This window comes from Aspergillus brasiliensis (assembly GCF_001889945.1).
Source record: "Aspergillus brasiliensis CBS 101740 unplaced genomic scaffold ASPBRscaffold_16, whole genome shotgun sequence".
NCBI classification, from domain to species: domain Eukaryota; kingdom Fungi; phylum Ascomycota; class Eurotiomycetes; order Eurotiales; family Aspergillaceae; genus Aspergillus; species Aspergillus brasiliensis.
Window position 1 is genome coordinate 688,743 of NW_027137457.1, and position 15,933 is coordinate 704,675.

At 46.7% G+C, this 15,933-nt stretch overlaps 6 protein-coding genes across 6 annotated transcripts; 2 read left to right on the top strand and 4 right to left on the bottom strand.

The window, feature by feature from the left end:
• Positions 1-726: 726 nt before the first annotated feature.
• sac6 (fimbrin) lies at positions 727-2,965 on the bottom strand (the record flags this gene model as incomplete). The annotated part of the gene is made up of 5 exons (XM_067627989.1): positions 727-761; positions 823-1,805; positions 1,899-2,581; positions 2,659-2,874; positions 2,939-2,965. 5 exons carry the CDS (start codon positions 2,963-2,965, stop codon positions 727-729), a joined length of 1,944 nt encoding a protein of 647 aa, XP_067474762.1.
• A 1,048-nt stretch (positions 2,966-4,013) lies between these two features.
• Positions 4,014-7,309, top strand: ASPBRDRAFT_48069 (uncharacterized protein). Its single transcript, XM_067626010.1, has 4 exons — positions 4,014-4,753; positions 4,806-5,523; positions 5,656-6,885; positions 6,937-7,309. The coding sequence occupies exons 1-4, from the start codon at positions 4,084-4,086 to the stop codon at positions 7,088-7,090; spliced, it is 2,772 nt and encodes a 923-aa protein (XP_067474763.1). The 5' UTR covers positions 4,014-4,083; the 3' UTR covers positions 7,091-7,309.
• A 294-nt stretch (positions 7,310-7,603) lies between these two features.
• ASPBRDRAFT_34353 (putative COP9 subunit 3) lies at positions 7,604-9,387 on the bottom strand (the record flags this gene model as incomplete). The annotated part of the gene is made up of 5 exons (XM_067623222.1): positions 7,604-8,095; positions 8,155-8,307; positions 8,382-8,834; positions 8,892-9,128; positions 9,235-9,387. 5 exons carry the CDS (start codon positions 9,385-9,387, stop codon positions 7,604-7,606), a joined length of 1,488 nt encoding a protein of 495 aa, XP_067474764.1.
• Positions 9,388-10,161: 774 nt separating this feature from the next.
• On the top strand, positions 10,162-11,630 carry ASPBRDRAFT_135571 (glutamate-5-semialdehyde dehydrogenase; the record flags this gene model as incomplete). Its single annotated transcript, XM_067618708.1, has 3 exons — positions 10,162-10,462; positions 10,510-10,671; positions 10,726-11,630. 3 exons carry the CDS (start codon positions 10,162-10,164, stop codon positions 11,628-11,630), a joined length of 1,368 nt encoding a protein of 455 aa, XP_067474765.1.
• Positions 11,631-11,875: 245 nt separating this feature from the next.
• On the bottom strand, positions 11,876-12,735 carry ASPBRDRAFT_186957 (60S ribosomal protein eL18; the record flags this gene model as incomplete). Its single annotated transcript, XM_067620084.1, has 4 exons — positions 12,676-12,735; positions 12,448-12,552; positions 12,004-12,375; positions 11,876-11,968 (listed from the first exon to the last, which is right to left on the bottom strand). The coding sequence occupies exons 1-4, from the start codon at positions 12,677-12,679 to the stop codon at positions 11,877-11,879; spliced, it is 573 nt and encodes a 190-aa protein (XP_067474766.1). The 5' UTR covers positions 12,680-12,735.
• Positions 12,736-13,174: 439 nt separating this feature from the next.
• On the bottom strand, positions 13,175-14,827 carry ASPBRDRAFT_661675 (putative mitochondrial carrier protein; the record flags this gene model as incomplete). Its single annotated transcript, XM_067628674.1, has 5 exons — positions 13,175-13,749; positions 13,819-13,955; positions 14,009-14,287; positions 14,414-14,734; positions 14,795-14,827. The coding sequence occupies 5 exons, from the start codon at positions 14,825-14,827 to the stop codon at positions 13,521-13,523; spliced, it is 999 nt and encodes a 332-aa protein (XP_067474767.1). The 3' UTR covers positions 13,175-13,520.
• Positions 14,828-15,933: the final 1,106 nt, after the last annotated feature.

Genomic DNA, 15,933 nt, shown 5'->3' on the forward strand with positions numbered 1-15,933 from the left:
AAAGGGCCAGCTCCTCGAAGTGATGGCGCACAGATACGAGGCTTTGGGGCTTTGGTACTATTGTTTAACATTGGTATTTATCATGGTCAGCAGCTCGAATCATGACCGAACGAACGTCGAGCGGGCCTTTTTTCTTGTTTATCTTATCGCCCGACTCTCTCGTCCTGTCGTCACGATCAACAGCGATCCGTTATCCGTCTTGAACTCGCATTCTAATATAGTCGATGATCATTGACCTTTATCGTCTCTCACGACCGGTCGACTTCGTGCATATCCTGCAACACCGCTTCGAAAACGATTTGTAATTTCTGTAGTCTGTAGAAATGGTCGCATGCAAGCTTGTGGGGGACATGCAAGGTAAGAAACCCCCGGAAGACAGCAAGTATTGACCTGCTGTGTCTACCTCTAAAGTTTGTACGAGTCTGGACTTAAGGCCACACTCTAGTCTATGTTTTATTTGCACTTGATGGAACGGCTAGGACGACTTCGCAGTTTTCAAGTTCAATTTCGGCTACCTAGGCGAGGAAAAGAATGGTAGGTGGGGATGCCCACACATGTGTATACATACAGTCACTCCAAAACAGGAACAGTGGTGAAGGTAGAAACATTTGTCAATGTTTGCATCAGAACTAGTACGTACAGATAGTTTGGAGGCGGTAAGAATTGCACACAAGAGTAGGAAAGAAAAAGTGCGGTGCACCGCTGATGTACATCTTTGCCGAGCTATCACTGCATCTTTTCGTATGTGGCCATTAAAGAGCCTATTCATATGGTGTTAGTACATCGGTACAGCTTGCCACGAGCTAAAATTTTAGACCTTACCGATAAAAGTAGTTACCAGGCGAGAGCGCACTTGGCAGATATCTTCAGGTACCAACCAGATTGTGGCACCCAGCTTTCGTGCTATGCTAATGCTCAGCTTGGCGTTTGCGTATGCTTCCTCGTCATTCCGACCAGGTGTTACGAGATCGTAGTCGACATAGCTGCTCTTCATGCCATTGAGCACATCAAGAAGGAAAAGGCCTGAAGCGATTGACTGGTCCTTAAAGTTGCGTATCGACGAGGATCTGCCACCGCGGTGTGACATTTCATTTGCCCACTTGATCATCTCCGAATCTGTCATCTCGCGCTTCCCCATACGTTTGGCTAGGCCTGAGAGCGTGTTTGTGATATCCCGGCGCATTAGCTGCCAAACCAACCCAAGCGTGAGAGTTCGTTGACCATCAGTGATATCCGCTCCTTGTACACCTACCAAGGAAAATCCCACGTGTTTACCGAGCTCAGTGGCGTAATTAGTATTCTCAACTGCCTTGAAACGCATCATTTCCCCCCCAGAAACTGGAGGCTTATTGACGTGTCTCCAGTTGACACTGCCAGGCATCACCTTGTCGTATGCTTGTAGCAATATAGTCCCATCCCTAAGATCATCGAACAAAGAATTGACAGCGGGCTGCACATCAAGAGAGTTAAGCCATAGGGTGAAGACTCTGGCTTCCCTCTCGCCCTCTGCATCAAAATCTTCGACTTCAAGCTTCTCTTCTTCGGTAATAGGATCGAGGCCTGGAATAGTATTAAATAGGTTCGCCACAAATGCCAGGTTGAGTTTAGGGTTCCCTGCAACGAGCGAGGAGGGTGTCAGGAACTTCCGACAGCCCAGTTTGTCCGCATTTGTCAAGACTTGTTCTGCCCTCTGAAGTACATCCTGGGTCTGAAGAGGACTCCGCGAGCACATCTCTGGTGCCAACTGATTTAGGAGTACGGTGTAATTTTCAGCGTCTTTGACATCGGATGAGAAATTCGTCACCCTGTAACGGCAGTTAGTTCGCTGCATGTCCCTGATCGTGACTTTATGCGTCGTTTCGCGGCTGAAAAAGTCCCGTTAAGAGAGTGCAAAATACCTTCTGTTCCACTTTGCATTCTTCAGATGATAGTTGAACCAGCGCAGAAGAATCTGTTCTGGTGGAAGACGGAGGAATTGCTCCAAAGTTTCATCCTCCTCTAAGAGTCTGTACAGTTCAGGGTGCAACTTGATATCGATCTTGCCTAGGAGACCCCGTCGGATGATCTGCCAGATCAAACCCAGAATAAGGTGCTCACGCACTTCAATGATGTCACCGCTTCCTATGTTCACAACAGAGCAGCCTATACCCTTGGCTGAATTGATCACGATGTTGTTGTTTTCGGTCATATGGAATGCATTCAGCTCTCTTATCTTCTTCCCAGCTTTGTTCAGAACACGTTCATCGATAGTATCCGGAACACTATCGTTGATTAATTTCGCCAATACCAAACCGTCCTTACATTTATCAAACATTTCGAATGTATCGGTGGGGAAGGGTAGAGAGTGACCAATGTCTGGATCCCCAGCGAGAACAGCATTAATGTGCCTAGTAAATTCTGTTCTCTCATCCTCGTTTATGGTATGTGTCACATTTGCCGAGGAACCTTGAACATGGATTCTGCCTCCTATACTGCCTTTGGAGACATGTCGAGATGTTCCGGCTCCATTCCCCGGGAGCACTGGCGCAGGAACCGAAGCTGCCTGGCTCTGCATCGATGCAAAGCGGAGTCTAGAAATAAGCTGTTGAAGATTGTCTGTCTTAGCGATGACAGCACAGAGGGACAACCAAACGAAATCAGCGATAGTGGCATACTGACGTCCACATAATCCTCGAGCTCGACTCGGCGAGAGCTGTCAAGTTCAACTTCCTTCAAAGCCTGACGCACAACATCATAGGGCTTTCGTTCTGATTGTTGGGTGGCCTTAATAACAGTTGCTTCGTCTAGGGAGCCTTTATCGTCAACATCCAGCTTTCGAAATGCATCCTGGAGAGAGAAGATCTCCGACTGTTCGAACTGTGGGTATTTCCTGTGCTACAGAGTCAGTGAACGATGGACAACATGGGGAACTGTGGGAAGATTCATCGAAGCGATTGACTTGCTTTTGGAGTTTGATCACGTTCATCCTCAGGGGGTTTGCTCGGGTACTTTGCAATACGGACTAACAAGTCAAGGGTCTAGTGAGGAAATATCAATGGAATTCCAATAGGCCTTGGAAGCGTAGCAGTATAAAGAGAGGAAACCGGACTGATGATGTAATTTGTATCAGAGATGGGTACAAGAAGAAGTTGGCAGTCTTTCCTAGGCACTATTATTATAGTACGGAGTAAGCACAGCGCAGTTAGGCACCTAGGTACGTAGTTGCGCTATTTTCCTCTTCGTACTAGGGAAGTGGGGAAATCAAGGTGGGGGTTGGCGAATACGGAGTACTACTTGCTACGTACGGAGTGTTGCTTTTGCAGTTATTACTTGGCCGAATGACAAGGCTCAATCACCTTGTAGGTTCGGATTTCTTCCTTCGTAGGAATATCACGGAATCAATGACATGGATGTATATGAAGAAGGTAATCCTACTACAGCTGCTTCTTGTCGACATGATCACTGATGGATGGGAAAAATTCGCGTGGCACACATGATCAGCACGGCCATGCTCCTGTACCCTACCGTAATTACGGGATTTGCGATGGTAGGTAGCAACCTAGAGTCGGTCTCTAGTAGTGAATGCAAGCTAATACTATCATTGAACATGAGTAGTCTACTTTATACACATACAATAGTGTATAACTCGGCAGTATTGTAATCCTAGATGTATTCAGTCGGTCAATGCTGTTTCAAGGCTTCTCAGTGCCTCAACAGCTTACGGCAAGAATGTCCTAACTATCGTTTTCTACAGCCCAGGCACCTGAAGCTCGGCCTCGCCAAGCAAACGCTGCAGCGTCACATTATCTGGGCTGATATGCTTTCATCAAACTACACAACAAAAACAGTACAAGCACGAGGAGGACCACAGTGAATAGGACTATTTTTCTTTTCTTTTTCTTTTTTTAGGTCAGCATACACCAATTCAAAACTTTGATCGTCGAGATAATCCTGTTCTGTCCCATTGGCTGTTCCGTTATCCCGCCTTACTACGTGGCCTTTGTCTATGCTAACCGTCTTGTCACCATATCTAATAGCCATCGCATTTGCTTGCTACTGAACGCGTTGGCTCGCGCTCCAACATATCGGGCTCTTAAGAGCTTAATGTCAAAAGACAGTCAAAGGGGGACTTCCTTCGGGGCCTTTACACCAGGTAAAACCCCTAGAGGTACAACCCCACAACCTGACAACAGTACGAAGGATGTCCTCCAACGTTCTCGAGGAGAGGACCATACAGTCTCACATAGACATGGGCTGAGTCCGCGCCGCTACCCGAAGGACTGTCCCCCGCTTAAAGTAAGGTGGTTTTATGCAGTGGATTCGCCGAAGTGGAAACCAGGGCTCCGCGATCAAAAGGGTGACTCAAAACCTTTAGCGCCTCCAAAGAAATTTGTCCCATTCACTTCCAGAGACTCTCAAGCTGTAGAAGATGCATTTCAAGGACTTCTACCGACAGATTTCGAAAACGATCATGATTCTTACAGCAGGTCGATGAGTGGGGCGTCGCCCGAGCTGACCAAGGTTCCTGTGAATGAAGACTCACTTTTTGATGTTATAATCGAGCAAAGGGAGCTCCGGCCAGCCTATTGGATAGGTCCAGTCTACGAAGTTCGTCGCGGAACTTGGTTCTTTCAAGACGGGTCTGCAACGAAACCTTGTGAAGAGAATTTGGCTACCCAACTTGAAGAGGGTTATCTCAAGTCAAAACCATGGCGGTATACAAGCCCCGCCTATTCTTCCAAATCCCCCATGAGAACAAGTGGCGGTGAAAGAGGTGATACTAAAAACTATGCCTTCGCGAAGTTAAGAGGCTTACTTGCCTACAGGACCTGACTCCTCCAATGAGGCTGAGAATTTGGGGCGTACAACTCCTGTGCCTAGAAATGAGCCCGTAGCGTACCGACTGTTCGGTGCCTATATGAATAGTATAGTGACTTATCAGGATTCTACGAATGCGTTACTGGTGAACGATGATTTCATGTCTAGGGTGAGCACAACGGTCTATCAAAAGCTAGGTGGCGTTCCTGGTACAAAGCTCGTACGTGGCTATAACGAGACGAATAAACAGAAAGAGGTGGTGGACAAGACTTGCATTGAACCAAAAACATCTGGGAACGAATTACAGGATGTCTTGCCTGAGGAGACTCAAGATAAGGCAGTTTCACATATGTCCAGACCAATCACGTCCCGTGACCAAGCATCGGACGATGAAAGTAATTCGCTCGAGGCGAAGTCAAATGTGGAGCAGCGCGTTTCAACCGATATGGTTGAGCTCGAAGAACGGGCACGCAAGCAGGAACAAAGAGAAATGGAGGAGTCCAGGAAGGTTGAGGATAAAGATCGGGGAATCGATCACCTAGTTCTGGTTACTCATGGAATCGGACAGCGACTTGGCATGCGCTTAGAGAGTGTTAATTTCATACACGACATCAACGTTTTGCGCAAAACACTAAAGAGTGTTTACAGGGCTTCTCCTGATCTCCAGGCCCTTAACTCTGATTTTCCGGACAAGCTTGAAAATTGCCGCATCCAGGTTCTCCCAGTGTAAGTATCACCCTGTCTTATGTGGTACGGTCAATAACGTGCTTATGAACACTGTCACGCCGATAACACTACTATCCATCTGCACTGGCTTTTCACAGAGACACTTGGCGTACCAGGGCTGACCTGATTCAGGTGCTGGAGACATCTGCTGGATTTCCCATATCAAAAGGAGCACCAACCCCGTGCAGAGTTCGATCTGGGTGACACTAAAAGCTCCGAAAATACCCCGTATCCGAGCTTGTCCGATATCACACTTGACAATGTTCCTGCAGTTCGAAGCCTCATCTCAGATTTGGCAATGGATGTGCTTCTTTACCAAAGTGATTACTGTGAGCACATCTCTCGGATAGTCAAACAGGAGTGTAACCGGATACTGGAGCTTTTCAAGAAACGAAACCCTTCTTTCCGTGGCACTGTAAGCCTTTGTGGACATTCGCTTGGTAGCGCCATCCTCTTTGATATCCTGTGTCACGAACAGCAAAGCTCACGGCCTACTAAAGCCTCGCATTATGGTTATGACGAGGCATGTCACAAAGTTCAGGACGACTCTTTAAGCTTTGAATGTGAGGACTTGTTCTGTTTGGGCTCTCCGATAGCACTGTTCCAAATGCTCAAGGGGAAAACCATTGCTGGGCGACCACAGAGGGACCAGGGGCGCGGACACTATACGACATCCGTCCGTCCTGACGGTGAGGCTGTGACTGCCAAGCCACAGTCTACTCCTTCTGTGACCCTTGATTCCGGAAAGGACACGCTTCAACAACAAACTCTGGCTTCGATATCCTCTCCAAAATGCCGCCAATTGTTCAATATTTTTCACCCTTCTGATCCGGTTAGTTACCGTCTAGAGCCTCTCATTTCACCAGCAATGTCGTCACTTAAACCCCAGCCTTTGCCGTCAGTCAAGAGAGGAATTTGGACGGCATCGGGTCAGAGTCTGTCATTGATTAGCAGTCGTGTCGGACAAAGTGTGGGGTCATTGTGGACAAATTTCACATCCGGTGTCGCAAGCAGTTTGCTTAACCGTAGCCTTGGCCTTACCTCGGAAGACACCGCATCCTCAGAGGCAGGCCCTAATTCAGGTCTGCATGCCCGAAAAACACAGTCATTACCTTCTGGTGCCAAATCCATTCATGATACAGCGGATATCAGAAACCCCACCCTTATTGACTCTAACTTGGAAACGCTCTATGAGGGTTATCGTAAGGCCGGGGAGCGCGGCAAACACAGGGATTTCGAGAACAATGTAGAGGAAACTCTTGAATCACTTGGGAACGATCATCACGGCAGGAGGCTTATGCTTGAAGATGCAAAAGTGAGGGCTTTGAATTTCAATGGAAGGGTTGACTATAGCATACAAGAGTAAGACTTTCAACTATCTCGAATCTATTACAGGACGCTGATTTTTAACAGGGGAACCTTCGATATATCAATGATTGCTAGTATTGCTAGCCATCTCAGCTATTGGTCTGATGAAGACGTGTGCCATTTCATGATGTCGCAGATGCTTTGTAGGAGGCCTAGGGTGCAACATAGCCAGGTCTCTGCCAGATTCATACCATCATAAATTGACCGGCCTAAATGCTATAGCCGTTCGTTCTGTATGCTTTGGAGTTAGCCAGGTCTTGTAGAAGAATCAAAAGATGGCCCAAATGGTGAAGATTGACCAACTCATAGAATGCAGGACTTAAGTGTGATAAGGCATGAACTATAGGCGTATGGCATTCACTTGTCGCACGGATCTATAAGTTTACCTGAGCAGTGGCCATTGCGTCGTACTTCCGTGCTGTGAATATAATCAAATTCATATGCCCTGATCTAAAATTAACGATAGACGTCGCAGCTTGCTGATTAGCCGCTGATTACATTGCCCGCACGTTCCCTAGGGGGCAGGGGAATTGAATGAGAGGGGAAAGCATCAATTGCTGTAGCGAGCGTGCTATGATAGCCGGGCCATACAATTACAGGACTGTTGCCAAAGTCGGTTTAGGCTACACATTACCTTAGTCCTGGTTCTAGTTCTGCTAGCTATCGGACATGGGTAATTTCAGAGTGGCATCCACCGATATTTCCTCGTGCTTCAAGTACCATCTCCCATGATGTCTTCATCAATGTCCAAACCGCCATCTGATTCTCCAACATTATCGCCACTGACCCTTGAACCATCAGGGCACCTCTGATTCCTAGATAGAAGTTGAAGACTTTCATTTCCCAGCTTCAGCTCACTGCTACAATGATTAGCATCTTTCGTTATAAGCCCTAGTACCCGAGCTTCTTGGACCAATCGTGTTCGCATGGATATCTCTCTCTGAATGTGAGATCCATTGCGCGCAAAAAACCGAAGCATTGTTGCATCTCCTTGGCCATGTAGATGCAGTAGTGAAGCACTGAGGATGCCAGACATTACGAGCGATGATACGAACTCTTCGATATCTGCAGAGGATGCTACCGGCGCTAACGTGCGTTGCGCTACATCCGCTGCAGTAAGAGCCGAGAAAGTCCTGCCTAGCTTCACCACAATGAAAGAGTTGTAGGCATGAAAAAGCTGAGAGACCAGGCCCTCGTTATTGTCCTAGCAGACTGTCAGCCTAACCAATATGTTGACGAATGCACTTTCGTCTGCTAACATACAGCACGCCAAATTGACCGACCAATATCAACCTCAGCTCTCAACCTCTGGAAGTCGCCCCTCTCAAAAGCGTTGACCAAGGATGCGTAAGGCTTTGCTAACGTTTGGTAGATTTTCAGAACGTGTGTGGAGACCACTTTAGGCGATGCGATAAGCTACAACAACAGCGTGAGTCAGTCCAAAGCACAATTCGGTTAATATTCTTCCTTTTTTTTTGCATTCGAGCTACCTTTCCATGCGCCAGCAAGCTAGCCAGCACCCACTTCTTATACCCTTCAACCATAATTTTGCTGACAGAGTCATTGACAGGAGAGCATATGACGATGCCTAGCCAATGTAATGCCTGTTCCCATTCCTTTAGTGCCAGATATATCATTGCACCATACAGAAAGAATCTTGTGTGATCTCTATATGTCAGCTTTGCGGAAAAGCCAGATGCATCGGAGATGAACGTGTCGCCCGACGTATTTTCGGAACACAACGGACGATTGATATGCTTGCGGTAGATTTGAACTGAACTGGTGGGAAACTGGAATATCCACTTCTCCATGATTGGCAAAGCATGGTGATATGACCTTGAAAGGAGAGAAAGTCTGAGGAACGTAACGTGTAATGATGTAAGGATACCGGGTGAGTCGAGTCGAAGTAATGCTTCCTTCATCACTTGGACTGCTAGGAACGGCTGATAAAGGTCAACTATATGCAAAGAACCTCTTACATTAGCTTAGAATGCACTTACCTTCGCAGTAATTTCAGCAGCTTGTCCAAAGAGTTCGATAAGATGGCGCCACTCATGGCCAGCATACCTGACCTGGATAGGATCGAAATGTTTGAGGAAATAGGCCACTTTGACCCACAAGTCATTTCCAGGCTTGATCTCATCCGGCAGGCCTTCCTTCGTCCTTCTTTGTAGGTTGTCGATGTGGAGATTGAGAATTAATAGATAAGGTAACGTGTGCTGCGCTGGATGGAGGTTCTGCGAAGTAAATGGTCATGTCCGTAAGCATAATCTTTCATCTTCCATTCAAAGCCCACTAGCCATGTTGTTCCACCTTCACCACTAGAATTATGGCTGTGCTTACATCTAGGAGGTATTGAGTGTCAAGGTCCTTATCGCAATTCTTGATATATGCAACCAGGTCACGGGTTTGTGAGTCATATCTTCCATCGTGCGTATTGTTCACTGCATGAAGTTCAGACGAGGCTGAAGTGATGCGTGAGAGAATCTCTGCCATCTTCTTTGGGATGCGCGGCCTGTAGCTGAGTATTCACTTGTCAAGTGCCGATAAGGGAAGAAAGAAGAGCGCGGCGGGTCGCTGATGGGAGGAGTAGTAGTTACTAACAGTGCCACCCACATATTACCTCATACAGTAGGTACTCCATATACGCAGCTTAGTTATGACAGCTAGCTAGAGCAAATTAGCTTATTGGCGACGACCTTGCCTCGGTACGAGGAAGACGTAGATTACTACTACTGTAGTATTACGGAGTACATGGAATACTGAATAGGACTACAGCTGCGCTTCAGTTTCCAATATGACCAGTGTTTTCTGACACCAAAGTCCACATACATTATTTGTGGGGCACTAAGTCTATAATATCTCCCGGGAAATTTAAATATGTAAAACTAAAGACTAGGCTTCATACTACGCGAATCGAATGGGAAATGATTGATATCGGTGATATCGGGCCATTGGTGCTATAGATTGAATCTTCAATAGGCGCAAAATCACCCTAGGGTCAATAGGTCTATGGTATATACATAGGTGCTCTGACGGACTGCGAAAGTCCCGAGTATAGACCGGAAAATGGTACTAAGATGTGGTTCCATATTTAGCCAATGAGGCCGGAACGGATTGTACTTCGTCGGGAGTACAAGCACTGCGGTTTTACAATACCATCGACGTCTCTGGTGTTTGATTATGTAATGTAACCGGTTTCAATCCGTGACCCCTCACCTCCCGCGTTCTCCCCAATTGTCTTCTATTGTCATGATTGAAATCTAGCAAATGTCGCTTACACAGTCTTCTGCCGGCAATATCGCAAGCACCGCGTCCATAGCTGCTCGGCGGCTAGCGGTCCTCTCAAATGCTGAGCGCAATGAAGCATTGACGGTGCTCTATCAGGACCTTTTGGCTAATAAGGATGCCATTTTAGCGGCCAATGCAAAGGATGTCGCATTGGCAAGCCGTGCCGCAGAGGATGGCGATCTAAATTCCAGCGTCCTGAAGAGGCTTGACTTATCGAGGCCGGGGAAATATGATGATATGTTGCAAGGAATCCTAAGTGTGCGGGATTTGGACGATCCAAGTAAGCGTGTTTAATCGATTCAGCGTCCTCGTTCTGACATGTCCAAGTTGGAAAAGTGACTCTAAAGACACTGCTCGATGACGGACTTACTCTGGAGAGAGTGAGCTGTCCCATTGGGGTGTTGTTGATAATTTTCGAAGCTCGCCCTGAGGTGATCGCAAACATTGCTGCTTTATCTATCAAGTCTGGCAATGCAGCTATCCTAAAAGGTTTCGGTTACATACACGCTCTCGTCTTTATGCATAGCTGACCATCAAAAACAGGCGGGAAGGAATCAACCGAATCTTTTGTCGCAATATCGACGGTGATCTCCCAAGCCATATCAAAGACTCGAGTTCCGAAGTCCTCCATCCAGCTTGTACAGACAAGAGATGTGGTTTCTTCATTACTGGCCCAAGACACTTTGATTGATTTAGTCATCCCTCGCGGTTCGAATGACCTTGTTCGCTTCGTCAAAGACAACACCAAAATTCCAGTCTTAGGGCACGCAGACGGTCTTTGCTCCGCTTACGTACATCATGACGCGGACCCGGAAGTCTCTGTCAAAGTGCTGGTGGATTCCAAGACGGATTATCCTGCTGCCTGCAACTCCCTAGAAACCCTGCTGGTGAATGAAGCTGTTTTAAGGACCATACTACCTACTGTTGCCAAGGCCCTGGTGGCGAAGGGGGTTACTTTGAAGTGTGACGAATCCTCGAAAAGCGCGCTAGCGGATACTTTAGAGGCTGCCCAAATGACTTCTGTCGTGGATGCTGTTGAGTCCGACTATAATACAGAGTTTCTGGATCTCATTCTTGCTATCAAGACGATCCCTGCATCTGCTCCAGATTCAGGTGTTGATGCAGCGATTGACCACATCAATACCCATTCGTCGAAGCATACCGACATAATCTTGACCAAGTCAAAAGCTACTGCTGATTACTTCATGAGCAGTATCGACAGTGCTGGTGTTTTCTGGAATGCTTCGACGAGGTTTGCTGATGGTATGAGGTATGGCTTTGGCACAGAGGTCGGTATCAGCACCAATAAGATTCATTCCAGGGGTCCTGTGGGTCTTGATGGCCTCACCATCTACAAGTACCTCATCCGTGGAGATGGGCATAGAGCAGGAGATTACTTCGATGGTGCTGGGGGTAAGAAATGGAAACACAAAGCTCTACCATTGTAGAAGATAGGAAAACAGGGATAGAGAAAATTATAGGCAATCAATGATTTAACTCCATTTTCATTTTCATCCAGTCAAGCTCGCCTGGAACCCTCATAATATTCGGCCTGGCATCGGGCATTCTAATAAACGTTGGAGCAACGGCCGGTGATCAAGACTCCTGGGTATGCATGATTCCTCAAGTCGTCTACACAAGCACGATGAACCGCTACCAGACACAAGAAACGGAAAATATTTAACCAGCGTTTCTTACACCTTGAAACCACGAGACCTTCTGCGTCCACGGGCTCTCTCGAACTTACGTCCCTTGCTGCGAACGTAGGGTTTCTGTTCAATGTTAGCTGTGTAGACCATACAATTGCACCTAGAGTATAACATGCCTTGTGGCTGTGGGGGCCAAAACCGAAGTGCTTCACTGCCTCCCGAGCATTCTTAGGTCCGCGGAGGAGGAGGGTGTTCGCTCCAGTAGGGGCACGGAGAGCGAGCTGGTCCAGAGTCAAGGTCTCACCGCCAGCCTTCTCAATCCTGGCCCTAGCAGTAGCTGTAAAACGAAGTGCAGCAACAGACAGCTTCGGGACAGTAAGAAGACGGTTGTCGTCAGTGACGGTGCCGATCACAACGATAGTCTTGCCCTTGTGGGAGTCGGTCACGTTGGAAACAATGCGAGAGAGCGAAACAGGGGGGCGGTTGATCCTGGACATGAAAAGGCGGCGCAAGACGACCTTGTTGAAGTTGGATTCCGTGCGACCTATACATAATACCACCACCCATCAGTTTCCCATGGCTGCAGATCGGCTGTACTCAGGAGACGGAGACATACGGGCGAGGAATCGATAGAGCTTCACCAAGACTTGCAGGTAAACGTTCTCGCTCTTGGGCGCCTTGCGATGGGTGCCGCGCACATGGTGGCGGTCCAAGTCGATACCTGTATACCAGAATCAGTATCCGAGTGAAAACAAGGACTGTCCATGGTGTTGAGCCAAAAAGAAGTCGCAACCCGCGAGATCCTTCGGTAAATGTATATATCACCACTTCGATTTGAACATACCCATGGCTGCTGTTATTGATGGGACACCTGAAAGTTAGCTGGCTATCGCACCCGTAGTCAAGGTGAAGCTGGTGAGGTTTTCAATCTAAGATTTTCAGATGCACGGTGTGTGCGGGTTGAGCCCTACCCTAGTCCACATACGGTAGCCAAGACCATTTTGTGCCCGATACCTAAGGCATCAATGGCACATTTTACCAGTTGCTCCAGTTTAAAATCTGACTATGCTAGCACTGTGTGCTAAATAAATTATAGTTTTAGTGGGGAGCTCCATATTTTCAACGATCATTTACTATTGGACATTGGACGTTGACCTCACATATTGTTGATATAGTAATGAGCGATCCCTCCGCTTCCCCTCTGGACCACATACCTTTTTCAGTTGTTGTTGCGTGCCCTCCCTTTCTAATGAATCTCATAGTGTAGGCTTATGATCCATAATTATGTTGCATCTTTCCCACTTTTACCCCGCATAGTCTGGCACAATCCACTCAAGTTCACCTTTACTTGCTGTGTCAACTATCTCATACCTCATACATAGTCAAAGTATTTGCATCAGGCAGTGCCCTGCGAGAGCTTTAGTATCGATATGACAGAATACAGTCGTCTCCGTATTTGAAACTATCGAGGGGCAATCTGCCAACCGTAAACGTAAAAAACTGCGCAGTGATAAGCAGCAAGGAGATAGAGGGTATAATATCCACCGTCAACTGATAAGGCAACCTTCTTCCAATTAAGCAGGGCACCTTAGTTTTCTTATTATTTCTTTGGTGCGAGTTGAGTGATCTTTCTAGATTTCGTGGGCATATATACTGTATAACGAAACAATGGCAACGCATGCAGGTGAGTCATACCCCGTCACTCCTCCAACCCACTAGATAGTCCCGGGTCAACTCGAAGCTGAGCCAACTACTAGCCATACTGGGGGCCACTTTAAGAAGGTTCGGCACAATTCCTTTGAACAAGCCACGTAAGCCCTCTTGTGCTACAATGGCCTTCACGGCGTCCGTGATTGATGCATATTTATATCCCATCCCAGACATTGTGTTAATCTGAAAGCGCCGTCGAAGGACATCGCTGAAGCCATGTCTCCATATTAGCTAACCATGACGAGGGAGAAGAATGATGTCTTCTGGTGAGGCTCACAATGGGTATGTGCATGTCTGCGCTACCGCACCCGAAACAGCACCGGCAAGTAATTTACGCAGGGGTCCTGGTGTCGCATCGCCTTCGGGTGTCAAATACTTGCGGACCGATTCATACGTCATGAAATTGAGGCCGACCTAATTGCGCTTAGCCACAGGTGGTGTCATGTGAGCGTTTCGGGCTTACTGACATATGGGGCGACACCGGCAACAGTTGGTATGATGCCACGGTAGAGACCTACAATGCCGCCTTCGTTTCTGTATATCAAGACCATGGTGGCAAACATGCCCGGTAGCCGCTCGCCAGCCTCTCGGTGACTGAGAGCTTCAAAAGACGCTGACTGGATAGAGAGTCGCGTTCTGACAATATCGAGAGGGTAGGTAATTGTCACAGATGTGATGCCGGCAGCAGCGCCACAAAGAAGACGGTGCATGGCTGATAATTCGGCATTTGGCGAAGATTCCGCAAACTAGAGTACTACGTTAATCAAGCCTCCAACTCGGTCGCCATATATGACTTATATATTTGCACTTCAGATCATTGTACCCTCGGGACATACAATCTCAAAGCCTGTATGAAATCATGTTCAACTCACCTTCTTGTAAAAATTATAGCTGCCAAATTGAACTGCGGAATAAGGAATGATGCGGATACAATTTGTACCGTTTCCGCGCATGAAGCCTCTCCATCCCTCTTCTTTTCCGATTTTGACGAGAGCTTTCCATATTGATAATTTGTACTCCTCCCTGCCAACACTCTGGATCTGGAGAAGGATTTTGAGACGTTCGAGTGGTGACACGAGTGTCCTTGACACTGCACCCGCTACTCCTCCGGCTATGAAAGCAGCAGCAACAGGTTCGGCAACTCTGTACCTAGCTTTATTGATGAAACTTGGCGTTTTCTCCGTAAAATTATCCTTTTAGGGCGACAGCAGTCGTGAGCTTGGCGACGTATATGATAACTCCTATAGTCATACCTGAACAGGGTTGGAAATTGGTGATGGAGGCATTTTGTAGTCTGTACTTTGCCCCCTCGAATTGATACATCGACCTGCCCGGTGGCGGTTCAAGGTGATACTAGATTCCTTGACGACCGGGGTAGATCAATCCGGTAGTAGCAGGATGTGGGGAACACGAGGTTCAGTAAGCCACTATGTGACAGCCGTACTGGGTTGGCATGAGCAACATTGAATCTAGAAATGGCCAATATAGGCGGCTGGAGGGTTCGAAGTACCTATATAGAAAGGTTTGAAATGGGATACATGCGAATCATCCGGTGTGTTGTCTATTGGCCATGGGATGGATGGCTTCTTGAAATTGTTGGGACCCAGGGAAATTCCGTATTCCTAAGGACAGGATGGTTTGGCAAAACACATATGAGAGAAAGGCTCGTGGAGGTGCTATGCATACAGATACTCGAGATCTAAAAGGCTTCCCTAGTCGAATCAATCATGAACCGTCATGATAGTATAAAGGGTATAGGTGGAAGGAAAACAAGGAACGCGAGATGTTATGCTCTAGGATAGTTACGAAGTAGATAGAAACCAGGCTGCAGCACTAGCAGGCTTGGTTGCCGAACAGATCACTGCTGGCGTGTTATTCAGGGAGGATGTGGAGTAAAGGGGTAGACAAACTGCAGCCGCAATAGACAGAAGTGAAAGTATGTAATAATATGTAATCTATCTGTTTTGACAGTGGACTTACTACAGATATTATTAGCTACGATTTTGAAGAATGATCAATTCTTACTCTATACATAAACTGAATGCACTCTAATGTCTATTTATAATGTTATTGGTAGTCAATTATATACTAGTTGGTGCAAATACATAGTTTTTGCATTTATTCAGGCTTTTATTGGTCAGTTTACTTTATTATTTTTAAATATATATTTTGTTTCTATCTCTTTTCTCTTTCTTACACTTATTTATTCTTTAATTAATCTATCCTATAGTCTATTTTAATACTACCTTCTATGTTCTATTATCCTATACCAGCATCTCTACTAACTGGCTAGTTCATCGGCCAATTATTTATATTTAACAGAATTTTTAATATGTACTATAAACTTTAATAAATAATAGAGGTACTGCGTGGTATAAAATATTTAAATATA